The following is a 13,065-nucleotide window of genomic DNA, read 5'->3' on the forward strand; positions in this document are numbered from 1 at the left end:
TAAGTGATTTTCAGGTCTTAATCACAGGTCTGGGGAGCATGATAAAAATTCAGACTCTGGGCCCCTTCAGGACCTATTTCCTCAGAATCTGAGGGGCACAGTGTGATCCCAGAGAAGCTGTGCTTTTGCCCAGCTACCCTGGTGACTGCTATGAAACATTTAGATCACCAAGTCAAAGTCATGGCTATAATAGGCAGCTTCTGCCTCTAAACTGGGTGTTTTTCCTGAACGACAACTTAATTATTGTGAGTTTCCAGCAATGAATGAATATGATTAAGGAAGCCATTGTGTCTTGTTAAAGTATCTCTTTATACAGGGTCTCTTACAAAAAGCACCCTCTAGTGTGGGTCCCAGCCTCAGTGTACAGATTTCATTTATAACTCAGTAACTTCTTCCCAAAGTCTGACTTAGAAAACAACTCCCCTGTCCTCTGTGGCTAATGTCAAGCTGGCCTGGCTTCTGTGGAAACCTCAGATGTCTTGGCAGTGGTTCTGCTCCACTGGCCAACAGTCCAGCAGCCCTGTAACTGATGAAAGTGGAGGAGTGTTATGAACACAGTCCAGCAGCCCTGTTGACTGGGAAAGTGGAGGAGTGTTATGAACACAGATTTTGCCCAACAGAGCCACAAGCCCATGGCATCCCCTCCTAGCAGATGGGCCAACTCCAGTGTAGGACATCATTTCAGGTAATCAATTCTGCCACTGAGTGTCCAGAAAAGCTCATGGGTGATCCTTTGGGAAATGACAAAGGCTCATCTGAAGGAAATAGATGCCTCAAAGGAAACCTTCATTTTGGCTGGAATACAACGTACTTTTCAATCTTTCAATTGGTATTCCTGGAGCTACACACCCAGCCTTTGTTAGAACCTGGGACATAAATAATGCACAGCCTCTTTCTTATGACCCGATAGATGAGTAAGCACTGAAACAGACTTAAGATATGTGGGACCATCAAGGAGGAATTTTGGCAATGAGTTTTCCAGGTTGTGGGAGTTTTCCAAGCTAACGAGTGCAGGGAATCTATTCCCGAATTTTTTTTTTTTCAGAATTCCAGAGGGAATTGTTTAAGCAAAGGTGTCATGAGTACAATAGATTGCAAGAAGTTTGGGTTGTACGAAGGTCAAACATAAAAGAGAGCTGGAAAGGCAAGCCAGGGGCCAGGTTACAAGGACTTTGTATGCTCTTAGAAGGTATTTGAATGTTATTTTAGAGATGACTGGCAGTCATAGCTATGTCATCTCTGGTGACATTGAGAAGGAAGCACAAAAGACGGAGCCTGGAAACTGCGAGGCAGATTAGGAGCATTTTGCAACTGACAAGGTGGGGCTGGGAGACTGCATGGAGACTGCTAACTGGATGGTAAAGAAGAGTCAGAGTCTAAAGTTACTTAGCAGGTAGAAGTGGCAGGATGTGGAGATCAAATAAATGTTGAGGAATGAAGGGTGAGACCAAGCAAGACTGAAACTCCAGAATGTGGATGAGTCAGAATTATGACTCCATCTTTGACTTGGTTTCATCCCGTCTGTTTCAAAAGTCCTGGAACTAAGCAAATTCCTCTCCCTCCTCCTCTTCCTTCTCCTCCTCTCTGTTCTCCTCCTCCTCTTCTCCTTCCTCCTCCATCATCAAACAAGTACTAAAAAGGGTAGACCTTTCCTGAACATCCATCCCACCCCAGAACCAGGGCAACTTAATTCCAGAAACCTCTGTTCCCAGAAGTATTGTTATTAAGAAGTCATTTACTCAGTGATACTACCTTATATATAGGTAAGCTTTGGCGTACAAAATTTTCCTACTCATCGTCTCCTCATTTTCCAATAATAAGATCAAATAACCCTCATTTTCCAATAATAAGATCAAGGCTTAGGAAAGTTGTGGCTTGATCAAGTTTCAATAGTTTGTTCACAGTGATTTCAGGATTCCAACTAGTTCTTCCGCTTTAAAATCCAGGGAGAGTCAGGTGTGGTGGCTCATGCCTATAATCCCAGCACTTTGGAAGGCAGAGGCGAGAGGATTGCCTGAGCCCGGGAGTTCGAGACCAGCCTGGGCAACTTGGCAAGACCTTCTCTCTAAAATAAATCAAAAAATTAGCCAGGCATGATGGTACACGCCTGTAGTCCCAGCTACTTGGAGGGCTGAGGTGAAAGGATCACCTGAGCTCAAGAGCTCAAGACTATGGTGGCCATGAGCATGCCACTGTACTCCAGCCTGGGCAACAGAGTGAGACTCTGACTAAATAAATAAATAAATAAAATCCAGAGAGGTTATAAATTGGTACAACTGAAAACCAATCACTGGTCACAATAGACACACCTAAAGGAGAAAATAAACATAACCAGGGCTGGAAGATGCATGGTAGTTGTGTGTTACTCTGTTCAAACGGGACTTTCATTGTAAAGTGAACATACAGACCTAAGAGAAAGTCCTCAGCTCAGAATCCCAGCAGATTCTCAGGAAACCTGTTTTGCTTTCTGATTAGTCTTTGTTCTGTGGAAATAAGACCTCACACCAGCACAACAAATAAGAGACTTCCCTGAGCATTTTATTTCTCTCTCACACACACAGCCTGCTGCTCAGGTAACAAGAGGCTTCCTTTGCAAAGAAGAGAAACAGCCCTCCTGAGGCAAGCTGGTGTAGGTGGGTGAGAAGCATTTCTAGCAGCACTGAGAGAAATGTGTATGTTGGAAAGATGAAACCCCACCAGGAAGGAACTCATCACCAGTCATGTTTTTATAAACATTTATTGTTTATGTCTAGTTTTTAATAACTGCTTGTAACTTATTTTGATGCTAGGGACTTTTCACCCCTAGCAATCTGAATAGGTTCCTTACCAAATGTATGTGCATATCTGTGAGACTTAAAACAGGTTGAAAACACTCATGCACAGTCTCTAGGAGCAGACACTGGAGCTAGGTGAGTCACTGTCCCACAGAGAATCTTCCGGAACACAAAAAAGGAAGCAGAGCAGAGAATGAGGATCAGGTCAGATAGGAAAGAGGCAGTGAATGCTGCTGAAGACGTCCATTCAGCATGGTGAGGGTCAGAATTCTGAATTATCATTTAAATTCTTCATTTCTCACAGCCCTCTATATGAGAGGGGATCCAAAAAAAACCCAGAATTATTTTTTAGAAGGTGGGCCCCTTATAGTACAGGCTTGCCTCAGCCAGGTAAGTGTTCCAGGAAGCCATCAGCATCAGTGCACCAGTTAGCATTGTGAGAGGCTGCATTTGGCTTCCGTGAGTTTTTTTTTTTTTTTTCTTTCTTTCTTTTTTTTGAGATTTTTTTCCAATACATTCACCCATTTCATGATGGGTGATTTACAAGTGCCCCTGCCCACACCAAGCTGAGTATTCAGCAATTTTTGACCAAAAACAGCAGGGCCCCCAGGCCCCACCGGTCCTATTCACCCAATCTGGCCTTGAGAGGCTTCTTTTTGTTTCTGCAATGAAAAAAGGCCTCGGCCAGCTCGGTGGCGCAGCCTGTAATACCGCACTTTGGAAGGCCAAGGTGAGTGAATTGCCTGAGCCCTGTGGGTTCGAGACCCGCCAGGGCAACTTGGCGAGACCTCATCGCTACAATAAATCAAAAAAATCAACTGGGCATGGTGGCGCGCTCCTGTAATTCCAACTACTCAGAAGGCTGAGGCAGAAGGATCGCCGGAGCCCAGCAGGTCGAGGCTGTGGTGGCCGGGAGTGTGACACTGCATGCCCGTCTGGGCGACAGAGTGCGATTCCAACTCGAAAAAAAAAGAAAAAAGATTTCCTTTTGAGGACTTTTTTCTTTTTTCTTCTTTTTTCTTTTTTTATTTTTTTTATTTTTTGAGTTGGAGTTTCACTCTGTCACCCAGACTGGAGTGCAGTGGCCGCTCCACTCTGGAATGATCCTTCCACCTCAGCCTTCCAAGTAGCCAGAATTAAAGGCACACACTACCATGCCCGGCTGATTTTTGATTTATTTTAGAGATAAGGTTTCCCTGCCCAGGCGGGTCTCGAACCGCGGGCTCAGGCAATCCACTCACCTCAGCCTCCCAAAGGCGCGGGATTACAGGCTGAGCCACCGAGCCCGGCTAATTTTGATTTATTGTAGAGATGATGTCTCGCCAAGTTGCCCAGATGGGTCTTGAACCCGCGGGCTCAGGCAATTCACTCACCTCGGCCTCTCAAAGTGCTGTGATTACATACAGGCTGAGCCACCACGCCCAGCTAGGAAATGTTTTTTCAATGTGGAAGAGGTGAAACAAAAAATGGCAGAAGCGCTAAAAGGCATCAAAATGGACAAGTTCAGAAACTGTTTTGAACCATGGAAGAAACATCTTGATAGGTGTATTGCATCAAATGGAGAAAACTTTGAAGGTAACTGAAGTTTAAACATGTAAGAACAAATACACAACTTTTTATAAATAAATTCCAGGGTTTTTTGCCCCCTCCTATACATAGATGACCTGTTGTAATTATGACCCCTGACTTTTGGACAGCTTTTATGCTCCTTTCGGTTCACATGTTTTGTTCATTTTCCAAGTGAGACAGAGGCCAATGACTGCTTGTCCAACATCTCACCAAATGAGTAGCAAAATGGGTTTGAATTCAGGCATTAAAAAAACTATTTGAAACTTGAACATGAGGCTATGCGTTACGTCCTTTCAATACTGTGCTGTGCAGTGTTTCACATACACTCCCAAGGATTCAGTAATTATCTAGGAGAAAGCAACTTTGTTTGATTCTGCTATAAACTACAAGTTTAGACTTTATAAAGTTCCACATTAACTTGTAAATCTTGTTGTGTGGAGATGCAAATAATTCCTGTTTTGTAGAAAAGAGAACGTCAAAGATTATCTTTTCTGTAGGACAATAACTAGACTATTGAACCTGCCCATCTTACTCTAACATTGCTTTCACGTACCTAAAAATGCCTAGTTCTTCAAGATGCTCCTTGAACAAGATTTGTCATCTTACTGGTTTACTCATTAATGAGTTAATAAATCTTTGACATGCGCTCATCCTATATTTGCAGGAGAGCCATGATTTTAGTTTTTTAAAAAATATTTTTCTTGCTATATCTATAATAGTGTTTTATCCTCCAAAATAGCTTTTTCATGGTATTATATACACTACACAGTCAAGTGTGCTTCATTCTGCCTGCCAAACACAGTACACTAGGCATAATTGACTGTATCCTAGGAACTGAAAGACACTTGGAGACTCCCCTGTACCTGACCTATTTCCACCATTAGAGCTCTCTTGATATTCATCATATTGACTTTGAAAGTCAGTTCTCAGCAGCTGAGATGGCCAGCCCACCACCCAAGAAGAAATGGGCTTTGAACTAACTTTCTCATGCTACTGATGACCTAAACTGATGGCTCAAGTCAGCTGATAGGGCATGACCCACACTTTTTCATCCAGGTGGGCAAATAACACACTATTTTGTGAAATGACTGAAATGCTGAAAGCTTAAGAGCTACCTAGGATATTTTCTCTCTGGGTGAAACTAACTAATCTTTGGGAGAGCAAGCCCCTTAGACTTCACTGCCATCCCACACACAAAATTAACCACTCCAAGAAGAAAAACAAGAAAGCAAAGAGTTTAATGGATTTGGGAAAGAGGGCCTTCATTTTCCATACTTAACAGGTCACTGACAACTTTTCACACTTGACTGAGAGAACCATCTGAGTCATTAGCAGGTCATTTGACTTACTCTCTTCAAAATCTCTCTAAACTCAAAAAACAACTCTTAATAGCTCCAAGAATAGAAGGCGATCTGAGATTCTAGCCTGACCACTGTCTGCCAGGCAGATTTGCTGGCTGCAGGTGCCTCCCACAGCTAGTGTCTTGGCAGGTCTGCACATTTTGAGGAACTTTCCTCTGCTCCCAGTGAGTTGCTCCTGGTGTTCTGTTTCTGAATTATGCATTCAGCATTTGTTTTGTATACCAGGAACTGGGCTGTGTGCTGTTGGGCATATGGGGTGTGGAGAGTTTGCCCTCAAGGGTCTTCCTGTCCACTGGGGAATGTCAGATCTAAGTAGCTATCGAATTGTAGAGGTAGAAAATGACTAGTAATTCACAAATAGTAAGATTCCACTATGTGCCAGTTAATTTGCACTAAGTATTCAGTGAAGAGCAAGACAGATTAGCCCTTGTCCTCAGAATGTGTTCCATATACATTTGCTAAAAGAAGAAAAATAACAATTGTTCAGCACCTACTGTGGGTCAGGATGTGTGCCAGGCAGTTTCTCATTTAATTTCCTCCTCACAGGTACTCTCTTTGGTAGGTGATGTTATCCCTGTTTTTGTTTTGTTTTGTTTTGTTTTGTTTGAGTTGGAGTCTCACTCTGTCGCCCAGACTGGAGTACAGTGGCCGCTCCCGGCCACCGCAGCCTTGACCTGCTGAGTTCCGGCGATCCTTCCGCCTCAGCCTTCCAAGTAGCCGGAATTACAGACATGCGCTACCACGCCCGGCTGATTTTTTTATTTATTGTTTAGATGAGGTCTCGCTGCCCAGGCGGGTCACGAACCCGCGGGCTCAGGCAATCCACTCACCTCAGCCTCCCAAAGGCGCGGGATTACAGGCTGAGCCACTGAGCCCGGCTTATCCCTGTTTTTGGGGGGTTTTTTTTGTTGTTTTTTGAGTTGGAGTCTCACTCTGTTGCCCAGGCTAGAGTGCAGTGGCCACTCCCGGCCACCGCAGCCTCGACCTGCTGGGCTCCAGCGATCCTTCCACCTCAGCTTTCCGAGTAGCCGGAATTACAGGCATGCGCTACCACACCCAGTTGATTTTTGATTTATTGTAGAGATGAAGTCTCGCCAAGTTGCCCAGGTGGGTCTCAAACCCGCGGGCTCAGGCAATCCACTCACCTCAGCCTCCCAAAGGCACAGGATTACAGGCTGAGCCATCGAGCCTGGCTCTTATCCCTGTTTTTAACAGATGAGGGAAGAGGGGCTCAGGCAACTGTCTCAAGGTCACTCAAGAGGTAAACGGCAAAGACAGGATTCAAATGCAGAACTCTCTGGTTTAAAAGATCTTGTTCTTTCAACCTCACCACATTTCATTTGCCAGTGGTGTTTTCTGTCAATGTCTTCCTTTTGTGCAGTTGTGACTGATTCGTTTCCAAATTGAGGGGCCTCACGGGACTCAGGTTGGCAAGAAATAAGACATCCACTGTTAGTCCAAAATAAGGAATCACAAAGCCACAACTTGTATAACCCACAATGTTTGACGGATGCTTAGATCTGTCTCTGGCTGTCCCTTGATGTCCTCTGGCATAAACTGTGTCAACCACTTATCTTCTTTCTGACAGGATGAGAGAATAAAAAGGCAGAGAGGAGTCAAGAAAGCAACTTCCAGAATTACGGACACAAGCTCTGCCCCCTTCCTTTAGGAGTCCTCCAGCAGGACTGGCCCCACACACAGAGTGGACAGCCACTATACAGCAAAGCTGGAAACCCAACATGGCTTCCACTCCAACTATAACATCCCTCCTCTCACTACCATCTTAACTTAAAGAAATTATTTTAATTCCTTCTCCTTAACTCATTTGGGGGAAAAGAAGAAAGTGGAACTCTCAGAGCTTAATAAACCCTTCAGAATGAAGCCTTGGTTAGTGAGCCAGGGCAGCCCCACCCGGTGTGCCCACCTTGTCAGCAACATCTCCCCCAGTGCACCCTGGGTAGCTCAGAACCACAGCTGTTCTTCCCCCTGTACACGTTGGGTAAGTCAAAACCATAGCTATTCCTCCCCTAGTGCACTCTGGGTAGCTTGTGAACCACAATTATTCCTTCCCCAGTACGCTCTGATAGCTCAGAACCCAGTGCATTCTGGTAGTTTGTGAACCACAGCTGCTTCTCCCCAGTGCACTCTGCGTAGATCATGAACCATGACTGTTTATCCCCCACTGAACCCTGGGTAGTTCATAAGCCGCAACTGTTCCTCCTCCAACACACTCAGTGTAGCTCCTGAACCACAGCTGTTCCTTTCCCGATGCACTCTCGATAGCTCATGAACTACAGCTATTTCTCCCCCAGTGCATCCTATAAGTGTTGGCCCATCCTTTAGACTCTGACCAATCTTCAGCAATGTGTGTGCACAGACGCATGCACACACAGTTGCACCCCTGCTACACGCTCCCACCGCCCTCCACACTGCCCAACTTAGTATGTGCTACACTGCGTTGTGCCCATGCTTTGCAGTAAACCACTCATCTCCATGCTGCACAGCAGGAGTAATTGTAAACAGTATGTATCTGGTCTCTCTATACACAACACTGAGTTCAGTCCAGGAACCCAAAGGCCCTTGAAGAAGGAAAGAACAGAGAGAAAGCTTTGCCCAGACCCTCAGTCCATTAGTCAACCCTCCTGAGCTCGCTCTCACCTCAGACCAGGCATAATTCCCAGGGTCAAACCTGTCACGGTAGAAAGGGGTGAAGCCCGAGGAAAAGCAGACTGGAGGGAATGTTCTCTGAGAAAACAGGGAAAATCTGAACAAGCGCTTCAGGGCCCCAGTGACAAAAGTCAAAGCCATTGCTTAAGAGTATTTGCAGTGCACAGAGGGACAGTGAGGATGACTTGACTTTTAGGACTCGCTCCACAGGTGGCCCCAGGCCTGTATGTCATGGGACATGCAAAGGATCTTGAGAACAGCTGCCCTGACCTGCATGTACTTGGGCTCACCAAAGGCAGGAAATTCCATGTTGTAATAATAATTCCATGATGTCTTCCTTTCGTTCCTAATCCATGACTAGGTTGTGAATTGGTCATAAAAGAAACAATTTAGGCAGATTTCAGGAACATCTGACTGGGCTCTCTTCTGCCAGTGTGCATGAAAAGGAAAATAAAACTGGACAAAGCACTCTGGGCCACTCGTTCTCATGTTAATTTCCATTGCTAGCCTGACCTATGAGAGGAAGTAAAAATGTGTAGATGCCCTTCTCCTGTCAGCACCGTAACCAGAGATGGATGGAGTTGAAGTCCCCATTGAAAACTACATGTTCAACAGTTCAGAGGAGTGACTGAAGCTATGTTATCAAGCTGCACACATGGTGATCTGATTAGAAAAATAGTTCCCAGCGTCTGGGGAGGCGGTGCTTTTAAACAAGTGCTTTCCAAAGAATGAGCCATTAGAAACACTTTGCATCTATGTAGCCCATGGAACCGAAAAGAAATAAAAGTAAAATCAGTACCAAATCAGCAACTCTGAGCAGCAGGCTAGAGAATTTGGCTGTTAGAGATACAGTTATAAAAGGTTGCTGTGCTGTTTATCTCTCATTTCCTGCACAGCTAAATGATAAGAGGAATCAAAAACCATCTTTACATTGCATTTGCATTTTTTAATCAACCGAAAAAAACTCACACTTTTCTTCATATTTTACTTCCTTTTTCCAAAAAAAGATTCAATTTTTTTTTTTTTTAGAAATTTAAATTTGCTCTTTCCATTCACCAAGAGAATTATGTTACTCCTGCATTCAATCTGTTCAATCTTAGTTTGGTTTCAAGTTGAGACTGTGTTTCATTTCCAGACATGAACAGGGTGGCTGCTATCCCTGTATTGCTTCTCACTTTAGGCATGATTGCCTAGCAAGGCAGTAAGTCTGCTGGGTAAATCAAACTCACTACTTTTCACTCTCCATACGCCTTTAGGTATGTGACCCCAAATCCACACAACATCTCCTGCAACTAAGGTTCAAAATCATAATGAAGCAGTTCAGCTAAAGCACGGGAATATTTAAATTTTAAAAATTTTTCAAGGCCAGGCATGGTGGCTCACTCCTATAATTCCAGGACTTTGGGAGGCCGAGACAGGAGGATTGCTTGAGGTCAGGTGTTCAAGACCAGCCTGGGCAACATAGTGAGATCCCCGTCTCTACAAAACATTTTTAAAACTTAGCCATGCATTGTGGTGTGTGCCTATAGTCCCGGCTACTTGAAAGGCTGAGGTAGGAGGCTCTCTTGAGCCCAGGAGTTCGAGGCTGCAGTGCTATGATCATGCCATTGCACCCCAGCGTGTCTCACTCAAAAAATTATTTTTCAAATAAATGCTAAGCCTTTCTTATTTAATTATTTGCCCTGCTTTATAAACTATAAAATATGCAGATGATGTGTTAATATTCTTTTTTTTTTTTTTTTTAGGGTTTTATTAATAGATAAAAGCAGAGAAATTTCTAATGGAGAAATTGCTTATGTAATTCTGTATCCTGAAAGGTGGTTCAAACCAAAGAAAAGACAATACTCTTATTAAAAAAAAAAAAAAAAAAAAAAGGAGCCCAGCATTCTTTTCTTTTCTGAAGTTTGGTGTCTAGAACCTGATAAGAATCAATGGGCAGCCTGCAGAGTATTTTGGCAGCACCAATAATATTCATCTCTGTTGAGAAATTTGGACTTGGCTCAGACCATCTGCTGTCACTGCAGCCCAAGGTTACCTTTCATTTGGAAATTATGCTGTCAACTTGGTTTAGAATATACATGGGTGAGGCATATGCTTACCCTTGCTGCCCAAGGAGATGCTGGCATGGAGAAATATTACAGCTCCTGATTGAAGCTTGTGTTTATGGACTCTCCTCTTCTCTTCTCCCCCAGTTACTGTGACAGTGGGAGGCAAGCAACACTTGCTCGGACTGTATGACACTGCGGGACAGGTACATTTTTATTCTCTTGACTCACTGAGGGGGCCGGGGGGAAGAGGGGAGAGAACAGTCCATGTGACTAGGCATATGAGGATTAACAGCACAGATATCACCAATCATTTGGGGCCAATTTGGTGTCTACCTCAATGACAACCAAAATCACATTCATAATCTTTTAAAACTATTTATAACTATAAAAAAAAACTAAATTGCTAACAATATTTAAGGGTGTTGATCAGTAAATAATGATTCATTCATTGATTAATGACCATCAACAACCAAAATAATACATTTGACCAAGAGTTTCAATTTCCTCTTAACAAAACCTATTCCGGATTCAGGATTAATGGGTCCATTACATACATTTTTGTCCCACCCATTTTTTTTTCATGTTATTTTATTTGCCCATCCTTTATTTTAATTGCCTAATGAGCTGTGAAAAAAAATCCAAAAAGAGATTGGTAGGGGTGAGGGGAAGAGGTAAGGAGAAGATGGATCTAGTGTTGGAAGGAAGAAAAGCCAGGATTCTAGATGTTTTCCAAAAGTGAGGGCCAACCCTGGATAACTGGGGGTTCACTCTAAGTCCTCTAAGATTCTTGAAATATTCTCACTCTGTCAGAAATGCTTCAAGTTGGAGAACCTGGCCAACCAATAATGTGAGGCATTGGGCTAGAATCCTCAACATTTAGTTAGCACACACTCCACTTGTGTGAAAATGCCACCTTACCTGTCTTTCCCAGCACCTTAGAGAGCTCTGCAAAAACTTCTAATGTTACAAGTTCATGGAGGGGAAGTTGTTAAGTAATTGATGGCTGTGGCCCAATTTCACATTTTGTCACCACATGTTTTGGGTCTTTTATTTAGGTTAAAACCAGCGCATTGTTTAGTCTGTCCAAATTCATACATCTTAAGTCCTTTGGGGGTGAATATTTTACCATGCTATTTCCCACTGTGAGTTTCCTGGTAATTGTTACTTGTAGTTATGAATTTGTCTAGGACTTTTCTCACAATTATCTGGAGATACAGCATTTTGTTCAACTTGAAAGCTCTTTACTAGAAAATACTAAATGGAATTCTCTTTGGGGATTTCTGTGCACTTTTGCCAGGACACCATGTAAATGTCTGAGGAGCATAAAAGGCTGGTGTGAGGCAGACTAGGGTGGGAACCTGGAAAATCTAGCACCCGACTCAGGGTTCCTGAGAGCATCCAGTGTCCCCTCATCGGTGACGGCTGTTTTGGCAAGCTGCCATCAGGAATGGGGAATGAAGGTGACCTCTCCCAAGGAGCAAAACACAGGAGTAGGAAGGGATGTTTCCCACATGTCTAGATGGGAAAATCAGTTGGTTCCTCTGAGCTAAGGTATAGGGACCTCAGAAAAACTCATACCCTCCAAGAGAAAGCATTCCAGCAAGAGGGCTACACTGCTCTGGGAGCTGAAGTGATCTACTCTAGTTCAACCCCACAATCATTGGGTGTCCCTATTTATTAAGAACTCATAGATTAAAAGAAAGAGGCATTTACACCCTTCTCTGCCATGGTCATATTTTATTAATATAATCCAGTATGTAAAGTTCAATGCAATAATGATGATTTCATGACTCTGAACCTTCTCTTGCCTTCCACAAAAGTTCTCCACGCCCCCCTCCCCGGTGTCCCTTCAGTTCTCCCCTCTTCTGAGGCAATCCTGGACAATTGTTGACTCCTGTGCCCTCATTGCCCCGAGAACCACCTCTGCAGGCCTCAACTGAATTTCAAATCCAACCATTTAAAAGCACTTGTAGAGTTTAATTATTCTTTCCCACTGTTCTGTCCTTTTTTGAATTTTTTTGAACAATACTAGTATAAGGAGTTGAAGCTTTAAGGCATTGTAAATATATGTTTAAACTCCAAATTAAAACAAGCAGAATGGCCCAAACCTCTGACACAGAAGTGATGAATAGTATGGATTACAGATTTTTCAACTAATTTTCACTTTAATGCTTTCCACTCAGAGGTAGACAAGGTTCATAAAAGGCATAAAGCACTGGGGAGGGGGAAAGAATCAGAATGTATCTTAAGGCTTCTTCCATACCTAAAAGTCTATGATTGGGACCTTTAAAAGATACCTTCAAGAAAACCTGATGGAACTGGAATAATTAGGCTAAAGGATTTGAGACTAGACACACAAGAGATTTTTCAGCAGCAAAAGATTGATAAATATTGGGAAGTGTTACACTAAAGAACCTGTAATTTGTTTTATAGAACAACAATTTCCAAACTTAAGCATGCTTCAGAATCACCAGTAAGGCTTGTTAAAACTCAGTCACTGGTTCCACCTCCAGAATTCCTGATTCTACAGGTCTGGGATGGGGCCCAAAATTTTGCATTTGTCTTTTCCTTTTTCTTTTTTTTTCTTTTTTTTTTTTTTTGGTCTCACTCTGTCACCCAGGCTGAAGTGCCATGGCATGCTCATGG

At 43.3% G+C, this 13,065-nt stretch overlaps 1 protein-coding gene across 1 annotated transcript in view; it reads left to right on the plus strand.

The window, feature by feature from the left end:
- RHOJ (ras homolog family member J) overlaps window positions 1–13,065 on the plus strand; it is a 97,670-nt gene that overhangs the window by 60,274 nt on the left and 24,331 nt on the right. The window contains exon 3 of the mRNA XM_008065702.2: window positions 10,564–10,622. Within this exon, the coding sequence (XP_008063893.2) occupies window positions 10,564–10,622 (59 nt within the window). The remainder of the gene's footprint in view (window positions 1–10,563; window positions 10,623–13,065) is intronic.

The sequence above is a fragment of the Carlito syrichta genome, unplaced genomic scaffold (assembly GCF_000164805.1).
Source record: "Carlito syrichta isolate Samal-C Ts95f unplaced genomic scaffold, Tarsius_syrichta-2.0.1 Scaffold308795, whole genome shotgun sequence".
Taxonomy (NCBI): domain Eukaryota; kingdom Metazoa; phylum Chordata; class Mammalia; order Primates; family Tarsiidae; genus Carlito; species Carlito syrichta.